Genomic DNA, 18,254 nt, shown 5'->3' with positions numbered 1-18,254 from the left:
GCAGGCCAGGCGGACCGCCACCGGTCCGACGGGGGTCCGCGAGTGCAGGTGCAGGCTGCAGTGCAGCACCGCGTCGCGGAGAAAGACGTTTACGAGAAGGTGAACAAGGGGAGTGGCGGGGTGACGGGCGCGGCGGCGCGGGCTTTTTGATTCCCCGTCCCCGCGGCCCCCGCGGCCCCCCGACGCACCGCCACTGCTACCGCCACCGAGCTATATCCAGACTCCTGGGTGGGAAGGGGCGGCGTGGCGGGCCGGGGGAGGGGCGCACAGCACCAGCTTAGCTTGCCGCTCTAGTCTCGCGGCGGGCTCGCGTCGGCCGCCCCTTCCCAGGCCCTTGTTTCTCGTTCAGTCCACCGAGAGGCGAGGCGAGCCGAGCGGAGCCCAGCCTGGCCGCGACGCCGCGACGAGCCCCACGCATGGCCGCGTACGGGGTGCCGGGCCGGCCGGGGCTGGAGGCGTCCAGATCATGACCCCGTGACGCGCCGTGACGCGCCGTGACCCTGCGGCACCTGGCCGTCGTGGCCGCGCCGCCACGGCCCGCCGCGCGCCACCGTCGCTGACATGGGCAACCAGGCGACCAAAGAGTACTCGAAATACCACCGACACGCGGACGGGCGCAAGAAGAACGTGCACTGGGAGGAGGCAGGTCAGTGGACAGTGCAGCGGACTTGTTCTTCCCCGTTATTCGCTATTCCTGTCAAGAGGACATGGGAGGACACGCCACCCGCACGCACGTCGCGGCGGGAGGGCGTCCGCGTCCACCGCAACGCGGCAACCCCTCGCACTCGAGCCTTCGCGCTTGCGTTGGCTTTTGGTTTTGCGAACGAGCTGGTTCGGCCTGACCGCGCGAAGCAGCGCGAAGCCCTCCCAGGTGGAGGCGGCCGGGGCGGGCCAGGTTTGACTTGTTGGCGGCGTGCGCTTCAAGCTTCAAGGCGGTGGGCCCGGTGGGTCTGACTTTGCGTTCAAACGCGATAAAAATAAAGCGCCGTCTCCGCCACACGATGTGTGAAGATTGCTGCCTCGAGCCGCCGCGCCGCGCCGCCCTGCCCGCCTGCCAAGATATTATGGCATTGTCTCCGACGCGGCGCCGTCGTGCCGTCGTGCGCCTGGCCACGCTTGCGTTCCACGCGGCGAGCCTTGCAGTGCAGCGGAACCGCGGCCAATCGCGGCGCCGCCTTTCTGCGGGAGATTCGAAACCACGCGCTCTGATTGGCTGCCGTGGTGGGCTGGAGCGGCGTCAGCCAATCACAGCTAATCACAGCCAATGAGAGCGCGGTGCTAATTAAGTCGCGCCGCCATTTCCCGCCCTGGCGCTGGGGCGCTGGGGCCCAGGGAGCCGGGAGTGTCAAGGCTACGTTAGATTCTGCCGGTGCCACGGCATGGCCAAGGCATGGCCGATGGCCAAACGGCGCCTCCGACTCTATCTGCCACGGAAGGTCACCAACGCGCCCCTCCCTCACAACATCGGGTGGTCTCAGTTCCCACCAGTCGTGATTGCGGCCAATTGACCGCAGCCGGAGTCCATCGCAAGCAGGGCCCTTGTTGTCCAGCGTGGCGCACTGCCGCGTCATCGCGGTGCTCTGGCCCGCGCCGCGTAGCCCCGCAGCGCCCCGCCGTGCCAGGGCTGCCGTCTGGGGCGTCGGGGCCACCGCGGCGGTGCTCTCGGTGGGGGCGGGGCGCGGCTAGGCGCGGCGGCTTGGCACGCAGACACAATGGTGGACAGCCACGCCAGCCACGCCGCCCGGGCTGGCTGTCGCTGGCAGCCGAGGGTGCTAGGGTGCCTTGGTCGCGGCACCGCGGCACCGCGGCCTGCTGAGTCGCTGAGGCCGAGGGGTGAGGCGAGCCCAGAGGCGCCGGCGTCTAATCCCCCGCGAACGCGCAAGCGGCGCAAGGTTGTGGCGATGGTCTTGTCGGCGGCGAGGGCACACACCTCAGGGCGCGCGTGCTGCATTGGCACGTCGTCGGCCTCCTTGTGGACGGGAGAGAAGAGGTAGAGCTATACTGATGTCGTCCGCCTGCAGGAGCAAACTCCCAGGGGTGGCTGACCTGCATGGAGTTGGCGTCTATTTGCCCAATTTGAAGCGCAAGCGCAGGCGCCTGTTTAGCGCAGCGTGCCAAGCTTGTTAACGGGGAACGTTTCTTGCTACGCCACTGGCGGCACACCACGCGTCGGGCTTGACGTCAAAGTGTCCGTACGTCAAGTTGCACCGAGCGCCTGCCCTGCGGGCCCTGCCAACCACACGACGGGCTCGGCTTTGACATCTGCGTTGACGCCCTCGGCCTTGTGATAATGTGCTTTTGCACAACCTCGATGGTGGCGCGCCGTGTGCCTGTCGGAGCCTAAGAATACGAATACGGGCCAACCGGGGGCAGACCGCGCCAGGGGGAACGGGGTGCCACACGGGCGTGTTGTGGAAGAGAGTGCTCATGTACAGCTTGCAAAGCTGCTCTCTGTCAATCAAAACGGCTGCAGGACACTTTGTCCCATCGTTGCCTCACCACGCGAGGGCAGGTTTTGATGCTCTCGGTGGCGTGGTTGAAGGCCGCCCCGCCCCGCCCCGCCCCTCCGCGGGCGCCGGGCGCACAGAGTACCGAGCGACTTGCGCGTTGTTTACGCCGGCGTCTGGAAGCTATTTGAGTCGCGGCCGGCGGGGCCGGCGGCTGGCATCACAAGCCGAGCCTTGTTCGCCACAGAACGGCCTGGCCCGCTACTTTGCGGCGCACAATCGAAATCCAGTGCCTTTTACGACTTGTCGATCGGTAAACGGTGTTTGAACTCCTGACCGCAGAGCGCCCCCATCCACCCGGGCAGCCGCTGCTCGTGCCCGCCAGTCCCGGGGCGCAGAACGACGTGGTGACCATCCGCTGGGACCCGCCGATCAGCGATGGAGGCTCTGCCATCACAGGTGAGTGTCTGCCGACGTGGCTCGCTCGTGGACGGCCCTGTCTCACTGTCTCGCGTCCTGGACCAGGCTACCTCGTGGAGCACCGGCGCACGGGGTCCCCGCACTGGGTGCGCGCCACGCCCGGCGCGGTGCCGCGCTGCCAGCTCACGCTGTCCGGGCTGGAGCCGGGCTGGCGATACCAGTTCAGGGTGGCCGCCGAGAACGCCGCGGGCCGCTCCGACCCGTCTGCGGTGTCCGAGCCTCTGACGGTGACCCTCGCCAAGGGCGTGGCCACGGCGCCGCACTTCTCCAAGGAGCTGCAGGACACCGTCGCGCTCGAGAATGAAAAGGTGGGTGCACTGCAAATCGGTCTGTGCGCCCGGCTGGCGGTGCTGACGATAACACTGTGCTGCAGGTCGAGCTGACGGTGCGGGTGACGGGCACGCCGGCGCCCAAGATCTCGTGGTTCAAGGACGGGCTGGAGGTGTTCTCCGGGCGGCGGTCGCGCGTCGTGACGGACGGCGAGGGCACCGTCATCACCAGCACGCTCATCATCCACCAGGCCGCGCTGGCCGACGAGGGCGAGATCAAGTGCGCCGCCACCAACCGGGCGGGCCACGCCGTCACCAAGGCCCGGCTGAGGCTCGAAGGTGGGCAGGCGCTTCGGTGCTTCGTCGCTCTGTCTCTCTCGCACTCACGGGACGTTCCGTAAGGGTGCGAGAAGGACAGAGAGACGCGGCTTGCCCTTTTCACTGACGCCGTGCTCGCAGCCCCGCCGTCCATCCGGTTGCCGCGCCAGTACGAGGACGGGCTGCTGTTCGAGCTGGGCGAGGTGATCCGCGTCAAGGTGTCCGTGGCGGGGCGGCCGCCGCCCAGGGTGTCCTGGCTGCACAACGGCGAGGTGATGCGGCCCGGGCCCCGCCACGAGATCACCACCACGGACAAGGGGGCCTCGCTGCGCGTGTCCGAGGCCCGGCGCTCCGACCGCGGCGAGTACCAGGTGCGCGCCGTCAACCAGCTCGGCGAGGACGTGTCCGCGTTCCTGGTCACCGTCACAGGTCAGTGGCCCAGTGCAGTGGTGCCTAGTAGTGTCTTAGTTTTCCGCAGACAATAGAGGCTGGCCAGTGTAAACAAAGCATTCCTCATTGGCCTGTGTGTAGATCGGCCGACGCCGCCCGGCAAGGCCATGGTGGCCATGACGCTGGGGAAGTCCGTGACGCTGAACTGGGGGCCGCCGGACGACGACGGTGGCTGCAAGATCGGCAACTACATCGTGGAGTACTACAGGGTGGGTGTGGGCACTTGGGGGTACTCTGCTTGGTTGTCCGCGGCGCTGCTCAAGGCCCTAAACTGGAACTGTCTGCACAGGTGGGCTGGGACATGTGGCTCAAGGCGGCCACGTGCCGGCAGCTCACCACCACGCTGGGCGACCTCATCGAGGGCTCCGAGTACAAGTTTCGCGTCAAGGCTGAGAACCCGTACGGTGTGAGCGACCCGGGCGACGAGTCCGAGACCGTGTTCATCCCCGACCCCAAGAGAGGGTGAGTCGCCCTTTTGCGAGGCCAGCCGAGGTGAGCTCGCGACGCCCTGCTCACCGCAGTGACCCGTTGCAGGATTCACGACCCACCGCAGCGCGGCGCCGACGGCTCGGAGCAAGGCAGCGACTGGTGGAACGACCGAAAGCGCCGCAGGGACCCCGGAGCCGGCGCGAGCAGCGAGGACACCGACGACGCCCTGGACGAGAAGAAGGCCCGGCCGGACGGCGCGGCCACCGCGACGGGCAGCGCACCGGCACGCAAGCGCGCGGCGCCGCTCAGCATGGACGTGGAGGACGTGTCACCGATCCCGTCGCCAGTGCCGCGCGTCAGCCGCGCCACGGAGAAGTCCCTGTCACTGCCGCGGACCAGGAGCGCCGCGCCCGGCGCCGCCACGCCCAGGGACGCCGGCGCGCCCGAGCCCCCCAAGCGGCGCAACCGCAGTGTGCCGCGCAGCGGTGACGTGCGCGACGACTCGGTGTCGCCCGAGCTGGACTCCATGGGCAGCTACTTGCCGACCTCGCCGGACGAGATGGGCGTGGTGAAGGGCCGCCTGTTCGGCATCCACCTGTCGACGGACAGCGTGCGCAGCAAGCACGCCCACGCCGGCATCGAGGAGGAGGTGTACCCCCCGTTGGCCAGCCCCAGGCCTAGCCCCGCGCGCAGCCCCGTGCCCAGCAGCCCGCCGACCAGCCCCAGCCCAGGGCTCAGTCCCGGCCGCAGCCCGCGGCGCAGTCCCATCGGGGGTGGCGAGGTGACGGCCAGGCCCGAGGCCAAACCCGAGGCCAAGCCCGAGGCCAACGGCGTCCTGGACCTGCGGCAGGTGGAGGAGTACGCCAACAAGTACGAGGCCAAGCTGATGGAGCTGGAGCGCCGCCAAAGGGAGCTGGAGGCACGAGGGCGGCAGCGGCAGCTCGAGCTGGAGGAGGAGCAGAAGAAGGAGCTGGAGAGGATGCGGAAGGACAGGGAGTGGGAGCGGGAAAGAGAGAGGAGCAGCCAGCTCGCTCGCAACAAGGAGGCCCCTGCCAAAAAGGAAGCGGGCAAGCCCACCACCCTAAGCGCCACCCCCACTGCCACCCCCGCTGCCGCCCCCGGACAGGACAGGCTGTTCCCGAGGTCGGAGGACGGGTCCGTCACCGGCGACTCCTCTGAGTTCCTGCTCGTCCTGCTGCCTAACAGCCGCGCCACCACCGAGGAGAGGGGTAAGCAGCGACTCAGGCCTGTTGAATGTTGAAAAACGCAATGTTGGTGGCTGTAGGCGGCCACTGTGTCAAATCTGGGTGTGGTTAAAGCATTTCCTCGATCTCCTGGATCTCATAAGACCCACCTCTTTCATTCCCCGCCTCGGGAAAGCCTTAACCACGCTTGGTTTGCGCTGCCAACACGCGCTAGCGCCGTGTGGGTAGGCAACAGCATGCAGACGAGCGTGCGGGTCACCTACCTTCAGGCGCTCGCCCGGCCTGTACTGAACTTTGCTTCTGTTCCGCAGAGACTACGCGCTCGCAGACGGTGGCGTCGCTGCGGGACGGCGTGGACGCGGACGGCGAGCCCCCGGTGGCGCCGCCCATGTCGCTGTCGGCGCCGGAGCTGGGCGCCATCGACCCCGACGTGCCGTTCATGCGCAACGCCGTCAGCTCGACGGAGCTGCTGCACGAGCGGGCCATGGCGCGCTTCTACCAGGAGGTGGCCGAGGAGGAGGCCGAGAAGGCGCGCAGGCGCCGCATGAGCATCGAGCGGCGCGTCAGCCTGGAGCGCCGCCTCAGCATCGAGCGCAAGAACCGCGAGCGCCTCAAGGGCCGCATGGACTCGGTGGACGAGGACGCCGAGGACGACCTGCCCGTCAACCTGAAGCGCTTCGCCACGGCCAGACCCAGCGGCGCCGCGCCCGCCGCGCCCGCCTCCCCGCTCCAGCCTCGCCTCGGTGCCGCCAAGGCCGAGCGCGTCCTCACCTCGGAGGAGCGCGAGCAGGCCGACTTCGCGGCGCTGCGGGACCGCCTCAGCAAGGCCACCAAGAGCGAGCCCGCGGACTCGGCGGCACGGCGCAGGCGGGAGCAGGACCTGGAGGACGAGATGGAGGACGAGCTGGATGGCGAGGAGCTGGGTGAAGAGGAGGAAGACGAGGACCTGGAAGAGGAAGAAGAAGAGGACGAAGACGAGGAGGATGAAGACAGCGAGCTGGAGGAGGAGGACGTGCCGCTGGGGCGGTACGACGACGACCAGGAGGAGACCTACCACCCCCGCTTTGGCGCGCGCCTTCTCAGCGAGCAGGACGACACGCCGCCCACGCCGCCGCCACACCGCAAGGCGTCCAGCCCGGAGCCGGAAGTGCCCCTGTTCATCCCCAGGGCGGAGACGTACACCACCATGACGGAGCACGACAACGTGGCCAGCGTGCTGCTCACCAAGCGGCACTCGCCCGTCAAAGGCGACGTGAAGCCCAAGCCCATCCTGAAGAAGCGCGGCAGCATCCGGAAGAGCAAGAGCCCCGGCAGCAAGAGCCCCGGCAGCAAGAGCCCCGGCAGCAAGAGCCCGCAGCGCCACAAGAGCCCCACGCAGGGCCTCAGCCCGATGATCAAGAAGAAGGACAAGCTGGAGCGGCGCAAGAGCACCGACTCGGCGGACAGCGACAAGTCGGAGAAGCGCCGCGGCAGGAAGGCCGAGGAGGCCGTCGAGGCCGTCGAGGCCGTCAGAATGCGGCCAAAGCCAGAGCGGCCGCCCCCCGACGACGACAAGGCCCCGGCCGTGGCCAGGGAGGCCATGGCGACCGCCACGCCTGAGGCCAACCTCGGCATCTCTGCGGCGGAGGCTGCACGCAGCAAGCGGGGCCTGTCCACCGCACCGAGGAGGGACTCCCTCAAGGACGACGCCACCAAGGTGGTCATCAGCCACTACAGCGACCTGGTGCGAGAGTACGGCGCACAAAAGCCGCAGCAGCCCAAGTACCTGCTGTCTTACGATGAGATTCGGGCGCGCGCCGAAGCCGACGCCGACGCCGACGACAGCGGGTCGACGGAAAGGGTGGGCCCCGCGGGGGCACAGCGCGCTGTGCTTTCGTCGACACCGGCCTCGACCACGGCGCCTCCCACCACGCCGACCTCGCCACCTGAGCCAACCGCCACGCTCCCCGTCTCCGCCATCACCAGCAGTAGCGTCCGGGAGGACCTGCTTGCTCGGCGGGAGTCGAGAAGGGAGCCGTCAGTCTCGAGAAAGGAGTCCAGGAGAGAGCCGTCCGCGGCCAGGAGAGACACCGCCGCCTCAAAAGCAGACGGCCCCGCCACAAGGGACGTCTCTGCGTCTTCCAGCAGGCGGCGAGAGCCGTCGTCCTCCAGGACGAGGGAGCCTTCCGTCGCCAGGAAGGAGCCAAGCCGAAGGGACGCGTCCACTTCGCGGAGAGAGCCCTCCGTGTCCAGAAGGGACGCGTCCGTGTCCAAGAGAGACGCGTCAGTGTCAAAGAGGGACTCGTCCGTGTCAAAGAGAGACGGGTCCGTGTCCAGAAGGGACGGGTCCGTGTCCAGGAGAGACGGGTCTGTGTCCAGGAGGGATGGGTCCGTTGTGCGCCGTCCAGGCGGCAAGGAAGCCCTGGGCTACCACCCCTACCACCGCGACAGGACGTCGGCCGAGAGGTCGCTGCACCGCTCGCACACGTCGGTGGCCAGCAGCACCTACAGCGACGACTTCAGGGCGCGCACGCCGGAGGAGGAGCAGGAACTGGTGCGGCGGGCGGAGGAGAACGTCAAGTCCACCTTCCGCTACGCCACCGACCTGGGCATGCTGGTGCTGGCCGTGTGGCTGTACCTGTTCCGCAGCGAGCTGCTCGCGCTGCCAGTGCTGGGGCTGCTCGTGTACCGCCAGGCCAAGGAGGAGGTGCGGCGCCGCGTGCGCGCGCCGGCCTGGCTGGCCCGCGTGTCGGCGCGCGTGCGGGCACTGGGGGCACTGGGCCGGGGGAAGGCCACGGCCACGGCCACGGACGCTGCCGGCGCGGCAACTAGGGCTACAAACCCCGCGACCCGGTAAAAAAAATAAAGAGTAAGGGGGAGAGAGAATAATGTTATGAGTGTGTATTATTGTGTATGCTGATGTTCCTGTTTTGTTTTTCTTAAAACTCCAATAAACTTTTTGAGGGTTTCTCATTATTATAAAACTGCCTATTTTTGTTTTAGAAACACTGACACTGGCTAACTACACAACGCTGTAGTCGGGAATTTTATCTCATCCACCTCTTCCTTCACTCACTCCCTCGCATAACCGCACAACTACTGTTCGCAGTTAAAATTAAAATCCGAAGAAAAAGAAAATGTTTCCATTGGGTGCGGCTGGCGGGCGTTTTTGAATCTTGTAGGAATGTTACCAACCTGCGCACACAAAGTGACGGGCGAGGAATATGCAAGCACTCTCTAGAACAAAAAGAAGGCCAATGTAAATTTTCGAGCTATATAATTACACTTTATTTGATCAAAACTGGTTCTTGGTCTTGATGCCCTATCTATGTTCAAATTCATTTGAGTATTAGTGTGCTGCTGCTTCCGAATTCACGTAAATGGCGGCCCCCTGTTTCACGTGATCACGCTTGGCCAATCAGCGTTCAGCGTTGGCGTCCGTCCTCTACCCTACTTCTATCTGAATCTGAATCGGCTGTCTGTCGTTCGTTGTGGTGGTAGTTACGTACGTAGTTACGTTACGTAGTAAGTGAACAACAGCGGCTTCTAGTTTGTTGAACTTGAACCGTGCGCCACTACCACGTAAATACAGAAATTCCCATCAAGCACGCTCTGGTAGAAACATTCACGATGTCGGATAAAGTTCCAGACGACGGTGTCATCAGCAGAAGTTCGAACTTCACTTGCGGGGTGGTTGAAGGTAATTTTTGGCATTCGGTTGTATATATTTTTACTCGTGTCTGAACATTGACTTGTCACTTGTAGGATTGAATATGCTGACTAATTTCTTTCTCGTTTTTTGTGTCCTATTACACTTTTTATCGAGCCTCTATTATATTTTTCTAGTACAAGAATGGTTTCTTATTTAACCTATCTTTTCGATGAATCCTTTGACATTTCTCTTTCATGTTGACAGGGTTCTATGGAAGACCATGGACCACAGAGCAACGCAAAGACCTATTTCAAAAGTATGTACCTTATTCAGTCTTTTATTGTTGTCCAATTGGGAATACAATATGAGATTTGTCGTACTTTATGTTAGTTTGTCTCCTTTCATTTGTAATTCACTTATTTCTTTCTAGGCTGAAGAAATGGGGTATGGATGCATATGTGTATGCCCCGAAAGATGACTACAAGCACCGAGCTTATTGGCGTGAATTGTACACGGTTGAAGAGGCTGAACACCTGACAGGTCTTATCACAGCTGCCAAGGAGAACGGAATTATATTTTATTACGCCCTCTCACCAGGCCTGGACATTACATACTCAAGTGCCAAGGAGGTCAGAGATCATTTTATTTTCAAAATGTATGAATATCATAAGGTTGAACTCTATTATTTTTATTTTTAATTGCAGGTCTCAGCAATCAAACGAAAGCTAGATCAAGTATCTCAATTTGGTTGTGCGGCTTTTGCACTTTTGTTTGATGACATTGAACCTGAGATGTCTGGAGCCGATAAAGAAGTGTTTCAATCTTTCGCTCATGCTCAAGTACGTTGCCTCAAATCTAAAACTACTAACATACTGACTCCCCAATGTTAAATCTTTACATTTTAGCTAAATTTTTTCTTTTGTTCATACCTGTTTATGTTTTTTCAGGTTTCTGTGAGTAATGAAGTTTATCAGCATTTGAATCATCCTCGGTTTATGGTGTGCCCTACAGAGTACTGTGCTGCCAGAGCTGTTCCAAATGTGACCAGTTCAGAGTATTTGAACACTCTTGGATCTAAGCTCCTTCCTGAAATTGATATAATGTGGACTGGTAATGTTTCTTATTTAGAGTGCAGCAGCCTTTAAAAAAAAAAAAATAATTAATACGACTGAAAATTTATGGTTTTGCTTCATAGTTTTATTCTTTTTTTTACTTTATTTAATTAGTTTATTTCTTGCATTCTACAGGACCAAAAGTTGTTTCAAGAATTCTGACTTTAGAATCAATTGAAGAAATAACTGAGGTTATGAGGCGACCTCCTGTACTTTGGGATAATCTCCATGCAAACGACTATGACCAGAAGCGAGTCTTCCTTGGACCATATTCATGGAGATCTCCAGAATTGATCGGCAAATTACGAGGCGTGATGACAAACCCTAACTGCGAATATGGCCCCAACTTTGTCGGCATCCATACATTGGCCCAATGGAGTAGATGCAATGTAGATGGGAAAAGAGATCTAAGCCTAAGTAAATTGGAAACACATCCTGTATATCCAAATTTGCCTAAATTTTCTTTTCTTTTTTTGATTATTAAACTTTTTTTCAGATGATTCTGTCTCTGCTGATATAAAACTAGAAACCGAAACTGAGGATGGTGGGACTGGTGAAGACATACCCTCTAACTTGACTCCTAACATGTACCATCCGAGACGGGCCCTACGCAATGCCATCAATGACTGGCTCCTTGAGTTTTCACGTTCCAAACAGGCTTGGGGACCAATTATGAAGCCCCAGCCAGTCATCCCTGTACCCATACCTGTTCCAATTTTACCATCCATCAATACATGTATGACGCTTACCACTACTACAACAACAGCAGCAGCAAATTCTTCTCCGGCCACACAGACTATTTCTTCCTCATCATTACTGAACCCTACTACAATTCCGTACTCTGGAAGCTCGACTGATGCCTCACCTATTATACCCCCCAATACCACCCAATTAGAAGCCTTGGCCGAAGTGTGTAGCACTGTGAGTTGATTTTATCTGTTTGCTTTTATTATAAAATCTCTGATTTGAATCGTCTGTAATGTCTTTTTATTTCAGGTTCCTAGTGTGCCGGAAAATGTACCCATCATGCCAATAACAGCCCCTGTCATGAATTCTTTGGCTTCTGAGAGCAAAATTGTTGCTCTTCCTCCCCTGTCTACACCTCTCCCATTGCCATTAACAGTTAGTCTAGCCGGAGTCCCGTCCGTGCCAATTCCATTACCTTTGCCTTTGCCCTCAAATAACGTTTGTGAGCCAATGGACTGCAATCCGACCCCTAATGGTTCCCCTGCTCATCTTGTGAAGACAGCGGCATCATCTACCGAAGATATTGCTATGGCTGAAAATGGCTCGGGAAGCTCTGTATGTAGTACTATCTTGTATTATCTCATTGCACACACCTTAAACCTTGTATGCCACATGGTGTCATAATTTTAACTTGCAGGTGGTCGTGTCTGGTAATGGGAGCAGTACAGCTATGCAGGTAGATTCAACAGATGACAATACTAATTTCCAGTCAGCTTCCAACACTATGGTGGTTGAAACTGCTCAGGATAGTGAGGTTGTCGATGAGAACAGCTCTGATGCATTAAACCAATTGTAAGAAAGTGGTTTCAAAGATTTTGTATTTTCATTTTACCTGCTATATGTAACATGTTGCTAAATTAATTTTTTATTTGCTAGATCGGACAAAGACTCTATGACATATGAAGATATTTCTCTTCTTTGTGATCTTTTTTACCTACCCTTTGAGCATGGTAGTGCAGGCACACAGATCCTGCATGATTTCAATTGGCTGAAAACACATGCCCATGTGGTTTGTGTGAGCCACTCAAGCAATGGCTGTGGTGCTGATGTTGCAGAGACTGCAATGAAGAATCCAGAGGTAGTAGTAATTGCAAACTTGCTTCCAATTTGGCAATATGTTAATCAACCCATTCCAATATTTTGTTTATAATTATCAATCTGCAATCAGTATAGGGGGTGTGGTGCATTCATAGACTTTTTGTTGGTTTATTTCAGGTTCAAGAATGGTACGACCGGGCAGCAAAGCTTGATGATATGACAAAATCCGTAAACCAGCTTTTTTTAAAATTGACACATAGTCCTAATAGGGAGCTTCTTCATGAAATTTATCCTTACATATGGGACTTCCGTGGCATAATCTCAGTGCTGAATTCGTTCATCAAGTGGCTTGGTTAGTAGTTTCATGAAGGTTTTGTGCAAATAAATTAGTTTTCAAAGTATTATGACTGAAAATTAATTTTAAAAATTATTGATTTTAGGTGGGGGTAAGTTTTCAAACATGATGGGGAACTTCACACCGAGCAGCTTCACATGTTAGTATTTACTACAAACTGTTGTGCAGTCTTATTTCTTTTAATTTTGAAAATTCCTTAAAAAATTCCTCTTGCATTACCACAGGGTTTTCCAAAGGATGGAAGGAAACTTTCATGAGTGGAGAACATGAGCCATGGGTATTTCGAGGAGGCCTAATTTCCGACCTGCAGGTAAAAACTTGAGTCAGCTGTGAGAGTCCCTCAGAATTCCTTGTGCGCTTATCATTTTCACTATCTCATTTGTCTTATTTCAGAGACTTCTACCTGTTGATTCAGGTACTGATTTATTTGTTTACAAAGTACCTGAAGTACCAAGTAGCAAAATGTACGATATTCGTCCTGGTAATTTATTGACTGACCAACATCACATCAGGTCGATCTGTCAATCAGTATACTCCACTGCTCCTTGCGATCAAAACCTTTTCCCAGATCTAGTTAATGATAGGTGAGCAAATCTTGGTTTTGAAATTGTGCTCAGTTTATTAATAATGTGAAGAAAAACTTTTACTGTTGAATATCTGTCTATTTGTTTTTTAGTTTCCTTGGCTTTGTTCTGGATGTTGAACAATTAGTTGCCTTGGTCATTGAAGACGAACTTGAAGTTGTAGGCTATGCTGTTGCAACAGTTGATGCCAAACAATTTTACTCTCAAATGAAGACTGATTTCATACCATCCATGCAGACCAAGTACCCATTCCCTGATGGCTCTTTTACTTCAAGTTTAGATCAAGTAAGTATAAGTGTTTTTCTTGTTTACAGATTAATATGATATTACAGTACAGTACTATAAAAATCATAGCCAAAGTCTATGTATAGTTGCTTTACTTGTTTTGTCATGGTCCTAACACTTTGTGTTCCTTGCTTTTAACAGGACAGGATCAGATGGTTCCACTCATATAATGTTGAAGTTCCTGAGGCAACCATTATGTCTCACCCAGCAACAATTACCTGTGGCATTCTTCCTTCTGTGCAAGATCCTTCTGCCCTGAAAAGGCTTGTTGTCTGCTTACTTGCAGCACTCAGAGCAAATGGTGAGTATGAGCCTGAGTACAAGGGTTTAGAGTTTACATCTCTTGTTTTACTAAGATAAAGTTATAGTTTATACTATGGTATAGTTTAAGTGTTTTCTAATTTTTTTTCCTTTTTTCGTCAGGTTGTTTTGGTGTGCACATAGCAATTAGACCCAATGACCAGATTTCATTAGAACTTTATGGCCGTTTGGGATTTGTGGACTTACATCCTGGGTTGTCAAGTTCGTATGTTATCTTGGGAAGATCTTTCTGACCTTGAATCTTTGATCTAAAAAGTCCAGTATTTTCAAAAATTACATGTATTATGAAATGGCTGGATCCGTTGTTAAATGAAACAATGTTGTCTGTGGTGATATTTATCCATTCTTTTTTTCTGTTTGAAACGAAAACTCTATTCATCCTAGTCCATTTTATTGTTACGAGGTTCAAATTGGGTGCAACTTTCTTTTTTCTTTTTAAAGAAATCATATTTTATCTAATTGGAGACATTTTACTGTTAATGCAGCTCACTGAAGCACATCCCACCTTTATTTGTACTAGTACTACTTTTTTTAATACAAAAATCTAAAATGTCATTGCCTTTTTTGCCCCATGTTTTGCTTGTAATCTAATTTTCACAATTCAGTTTTTGGATGCCTTTTCTTTATATGTATCCCTTCAATCTGATAAGTAAATTACCATCTTATTATGGTGTATTTCTTTCATTTACAAGGGCTCCTGAACCTTTTTAAACGAAATTTAACTAAAGCAGCTAATCGAACATTAAGATAACTTATTATTGCTGTTTGTGTTGTTTTTTGTTTCATCATAGAAGAACTTAATCCAAAAAGTTGTACTGCCACTATCTCTAATCATTAGAGTACTTGAAACTTATCCCTGTCAATCATGTGATGTATTCTCGGTTATTTTAGAAGCTATATATTTATAACCGGTTTTGTTGTCAGATCAGACCTGTTTGGGGATCAATTTGATATTCCTTTTTATGTATGAAACTGTACCATCACAGAGAGGAAGGTTTTTCTTTTTATGTTATTGAGACTGTTTCTGTCATATTAGTTTGTAATTATGTACTTTGACTGTTCATTTAAGAATCATATATTGCTTGTTATGAAAATCTAAGCTAAGCCACTTTGGAAGCACTGCATCTTCTACGAGATTTCCTCAACTACCCTCTTTTGGCAGAATTGTTGGAGTTCTGTTTCGGTTCCACTTTTGATACATCTTTCCTTAATCTTAGTACAAATGCTCCTCTTTTTGTCCAAAAATCTTACCACGTCGTAAAGAGCCCTTTTTTGTCTTCCTATATTTTTTCATGATCTTCCATGCTCTTGATCGTATTCCTAATTGCTCAAGCTAATAAAGCTGCCGAATGAGGCGAACTGGAGACATTTCTTAATTTTCATGTTGAGTGTAAATCTTTTTACTGTTTGTAGGTAGCCTTCTTGTGCATTGGGCTTCTTTTCTAAAGTGAAATCAGTGAACATTTGAATTCCTTCTTGGAAGATTCAAATATATTATTGCCTGCAGTCTTTCATGTCATGTGTTTCGTGAAGTTTTAAGTATCTGCATACGAAATTTTGGGGGTTGTAGAATAACAATCTCAAATTGCAGCACATGAGTAATACCTTTATTTAGTGTTTGTTTGTAATATAAATATTTATATACATATTTACGACTGATTAAGTGATATTTGAGCAGTATTTTTCATAGACATAGTGGTGTCTTCTTGATTGTCATCACTTTATCAATTTTTCCTGATGGTTCCTACATAATGTTTGTGGTATCTTGTGTAACTAATATTGACTCATTTGTTTTGTATGTCTTATATTTGTATTCGTCATAATTACCCTATACAAGAACATGAACCCAAATATTAATGCTTTTTTTTTTCTACAAAATTGCTGTCTCTCTGAAGTGTTTGGCATGACAAAATTTGCAAGAAATTGAATAAAATAGCTTCATAAAATCTGTTGTTCTGGTTTTGAAGTACTATCTGCTCTGCCAACCATAAGCAATGAAATTTTAAAATAATCTCATTCTGTTGAAAGACGAAGTGCTCGCACAGCCTTTTGCAAATTGCTTATCTGGAAATACAAAATACATTTTTCAGAGTGTACATCAAACAAATCATTTTCATGGCCTGTAAAACTGTTATTGTCCTACCTTTTTCATTTCTTCAGCAAGCATCTTGCATCGAGATGAAGGATCAGTGTCAAAGAAGCTGTTTTGTGAGCTGCCTGCATCAGATGACTTCATTTCTTCGAAGGATCGGAGGATTTGGTTGATTTTTTCCTGAAGACCCCTAAGCACAAAACAAACACAAGATGAGAGACTAATCCAATGACCTGTTTTGGATAGAAAGAACATTTGAGTTAGTTTACACGTACATAGCTCTTGTACAAGAAATGCCGCTTGGTTTAGAATGGCCTCTTTTTTCCAATGATTTGTTCTGGAACTAAAACAAGTGCATTGCATAACGTATAGCAGTTTACTTGGTGTATATGATAAATTAAAGATTAAAAGGGAAGTTTTCCTGCATCTTACAGTCTGCCAGTCCATTCGAGAAACCATTTTCAGGCTATTTGCATCCAAATCGTATGGAAAAGTCAGTCCTGGAAATCCCCAAGTTTGATTGTTACACAATCACTTTACTAGAAATTATAGTGGCCTATGGTGTTGTCACTTACCAGACCAATTGTGTTCAAACTTATTTTTCTGGAGTTCTCTTGCATCCTGGCGCCATTGTTTTAGAGCCTCTGAAGTTCTAAAAAAAAAAAGAAACAAAAAAAGAAAGTGGAATTGAGCAATTGTTTTCCCAATATATCAACTTTTATCATTTTAATATTATCTTCACTTTTGTTTCTGAAGAGCTGCATCTTGAGACTGGAGTGTGTATTTTAACTGGTTTAGCCACAGTTGCTGCAACAATGTTTTATATATTTTTGTTGTTGAGAGACCAGTACTGCAATAAGAATTGGCACCCTATGTAACGACATGGTTCGCAAAAGATGCACTTGTCACCACAAATGAATTTCCACTGATTGTGGATTTGCTAGCTTACCGTTTCCTGTATCCAAGGGGGTAAGTTTGACCTTTTATAATTGCTTGTGCATGACCTCTTGATACAAAGGCTCTGAGAGATGTACTCTTTGTATTACTTCTATTTTGAGTGTGATTTACATTTGAACTTGCTCGAGTTTTTAACTGTTTAGAGCCTCCCTGTAAGGTGCATAATTTCTACTTTTAAGAACCTTCAGAGCATGAAAAATCAGAGAATGATGTTTGTGACTGCACAAATTACAAAACCTTTAGATAAACAAGTGCAGTGGAGTCCTTTTTATCAGTTTGCTCTAGTGTTTTGACTGTTGAGCTGTCCTCGCAGTGGGAATGCAGACTTGAATAAGATTGGGAATTTCCATCTTTTGCCACTGCCTTTGTTGATAATTTTTCCAAAAAAGGCCTCTGAACTAATTGCATTCTAGTTTCCTCATCCTTTGTGCATTCTTTAAAAAAAAACACACACACAAAAAAAAACAATTGGTTAAAATTAATGTGGAAACTTTAAAAAAATGTAATTTTTGGTTTGGGTACCTTACCATAGTCATTTGCCTTAGGTATTGGGTCTGTATCTCCTGTACTAAGCTGTTCCATGAATGCCTTTCTTAAATAGGATAAGATTGATACCAAACCGCTTGACAGTATTTTTTGTGGAGGCCACTCCAAAGGATTTCCAGAAAATTGAAGTTTTCTCAACCGTGGAACTTGTCCTAAAAATTTGAAAATTCCATAAAAAATAAGCTTACACTTGTAATATGAATCGCACATTTTAAAAATTTAAATTCACCTAGTTCACATGGCAGTGATTTGAGTCGGTTATCTTGAAGAAGCAGTACTTCCAGTGAATTATGACCTGCTATGGATACAGGCAGTTCGATGAGACAGTTCTGTCGCAGATCTAAATGCCTCAATGAAGGGAACCTATAGAAGAAGTCTTTTGGAAGCTTTTCAATTGTGTTTCCTTGAAGGTAAAGAAACTAGAAAAAGGCACAGTCAAGAAATATTCAACAAAATTTAAAAAAGGAAACAAAAAAAAAGACATGATAATATAACTTTTAGTACCTGCAGATGATTTAAGTTTGCAACATCATATAAAGGGATGTCTGACAAAGACCGTTTACTTATATCAAGGCATATCTTAATTTTAGGAGGCTGTTCATGCTTTTCTTCACTTAAGGGTGCCCTATTAATCATCTCCAGAGAACTACTTGAGAGTACACCGTCAGAGGCCATGGTTTTAGTGCTATGGTATCAAGCACAATAATTGGAAAATAGTCGCTTGATGCTAACTATATTCCAGTTGATTTGGGTCTACTAGCTACCATACAACTAAATTTCGATTTGTCAGTAGTCATGGCAACACACCCGGCGTGCCGGTTGGATGGCTATAAAGGCAGGGGGTAGTGACGCGGTAGTCCGGGGATGCCTGGCGCACCGCGCAGTGCCCTTCGACATTGTCCACGGTGTGCGCAAGGTGTAGGGTGCACCCGCCAAAGAACATGAAGTTAATTAATGGTTGCCAATACGGACTGGCGCGACTGGCGTG

At 51.8% G+C, this 18,254-nt stretch overlaps 3 protein-coding genes across 5 annotated transcripts; 2 read left to right on the top strand and 1 right to left on the bottom strand.

Moving 5' to 3' along the window:
* The first annotated feature begins 501 nt into the window (after positions 1-501).
* On the top strand, positions 502-8,564 carry LOC117653218 (serine/arginine repetitive matrix protein 2). Its single transcript, XM_034398735.1, has 9 exons — positions 502-646; positions 2,790-2,906; positions 2,973-3,235; positions 3,301-3,535; positions 3,656-3,943; positions 4,046-4,173; positions 4,254-4,426; positions 4,499-5,622; positions 5,910-8,564. The coding sequence occupies exons 1-9, from the start codon at positions 562-564 to the stop codon at positions 8,432-8,434; spliced, it is 4,938 nt and encodes a 1,645-aa protein (XP_034254626.1). The 5' UTR covers positions 502-561; the 3' UTR covers positions 8,435-8,564.
* A 482-nt stretch (positions 8,565-9,046) lies between these two features.
* On the top strand, positions 9,047-15,617 carry LOC117653219 (protein O-GlcNAcase). Its single transcript, XM_034398736.1, has 17 exons — positions 9,047-9,277; positions 9,494-9,545; positions 9,660-9,858; positions 9,934-10,068; positions 10,177-10,339; positions 10,477-10,758; positions 10,838-11,262; positions 11,338-11,643; positions 11,726-11,880; positions 11,965-12,166; positions 12,304-12,478; positions 12,567-12,620; positions 12,706-12,791; positions 12,875-13,065; positions 13,158-13,350; positions 13,492-13,651; positions 13,774-15,617. Exons 1-17 carry the CDS (start codon positions 9,208-9,210, stop codon positions 13,902-13,904), a joined length of 2,979 nt encoding a protein of 992 aa, XP_034254627.1. The 5' UTR covers positions 9,047-9,207; the 3' UTR covers positions 13,905-15,617.
* LOC117653221 (leucine-rich repeat-containing protein 27-like) lies at positions 15,601-18,159 on the bottom strand. 3 transcript variants are annotated; one of them, XM_034398742.1, is made up of 11 exons: positions 17,771-18,159; positions 17,496-17,685; positions 17,248-17,418; positions 16,958-17,154; positions 16,713-16,870; positions 16,506-16,613; positions 16,339-16,415; positions 16,196-16,263; positions 16,039-16,106; positions 15,815-15,953; positions 15,601-15,735 (listed from the first exon to the last, which is right to left on the bottom strand). In XM_034398742.1, the coding sequence occupies exons 1-11, from the start codon at positions 17,939-17,941 to the stop codon at positions 15,685-15,687; spliced, it is 1,398 nt and encodes a 465-aa protein (XP_034254633.1). In that variant the 5' UTR covers positions 17,942-18,159; the 3' UTR covers positions 15,601-15,684. The 3 variants fall into 3 exon arrangements, with proteins under 3 accessions (XP_034254633.1, XP_034254631.1, XP_034254632.1); XM_034398740.1 differs by having other exon boundaries at positions 15,815-16,263; XM_034398741.1 differs by lacking the exon at positions 16,506-16,613 and having other exon boundaries at positions 15,815-16,263.
* Between the last annotated feature and the right edge of the window lie 95 nt (positions 18,160-18,254).

The sequence above is a fragment of the Thrips palmi genome, unplaced genomic scaffold, assembly GCF_012932325.1.
Source record: "Thrips palmi isolate BJ-2018 unplaced genomic scaffold, TpBJ-2018v1 HiC_scaffold_8, whole genome shotgun sequence".
NCBI classification, from domain to species: domain Eukaryota; kingdom Metazoa; phylum Arthropoda; class Insecta; order Thysanoptera; family Thripidae; genus Thrips; species Thrips palmi.
Note: the sequence above shows the minus strand (reverse complement) of the source record. Positions and strands in the feature narration are given on the sequence as shown.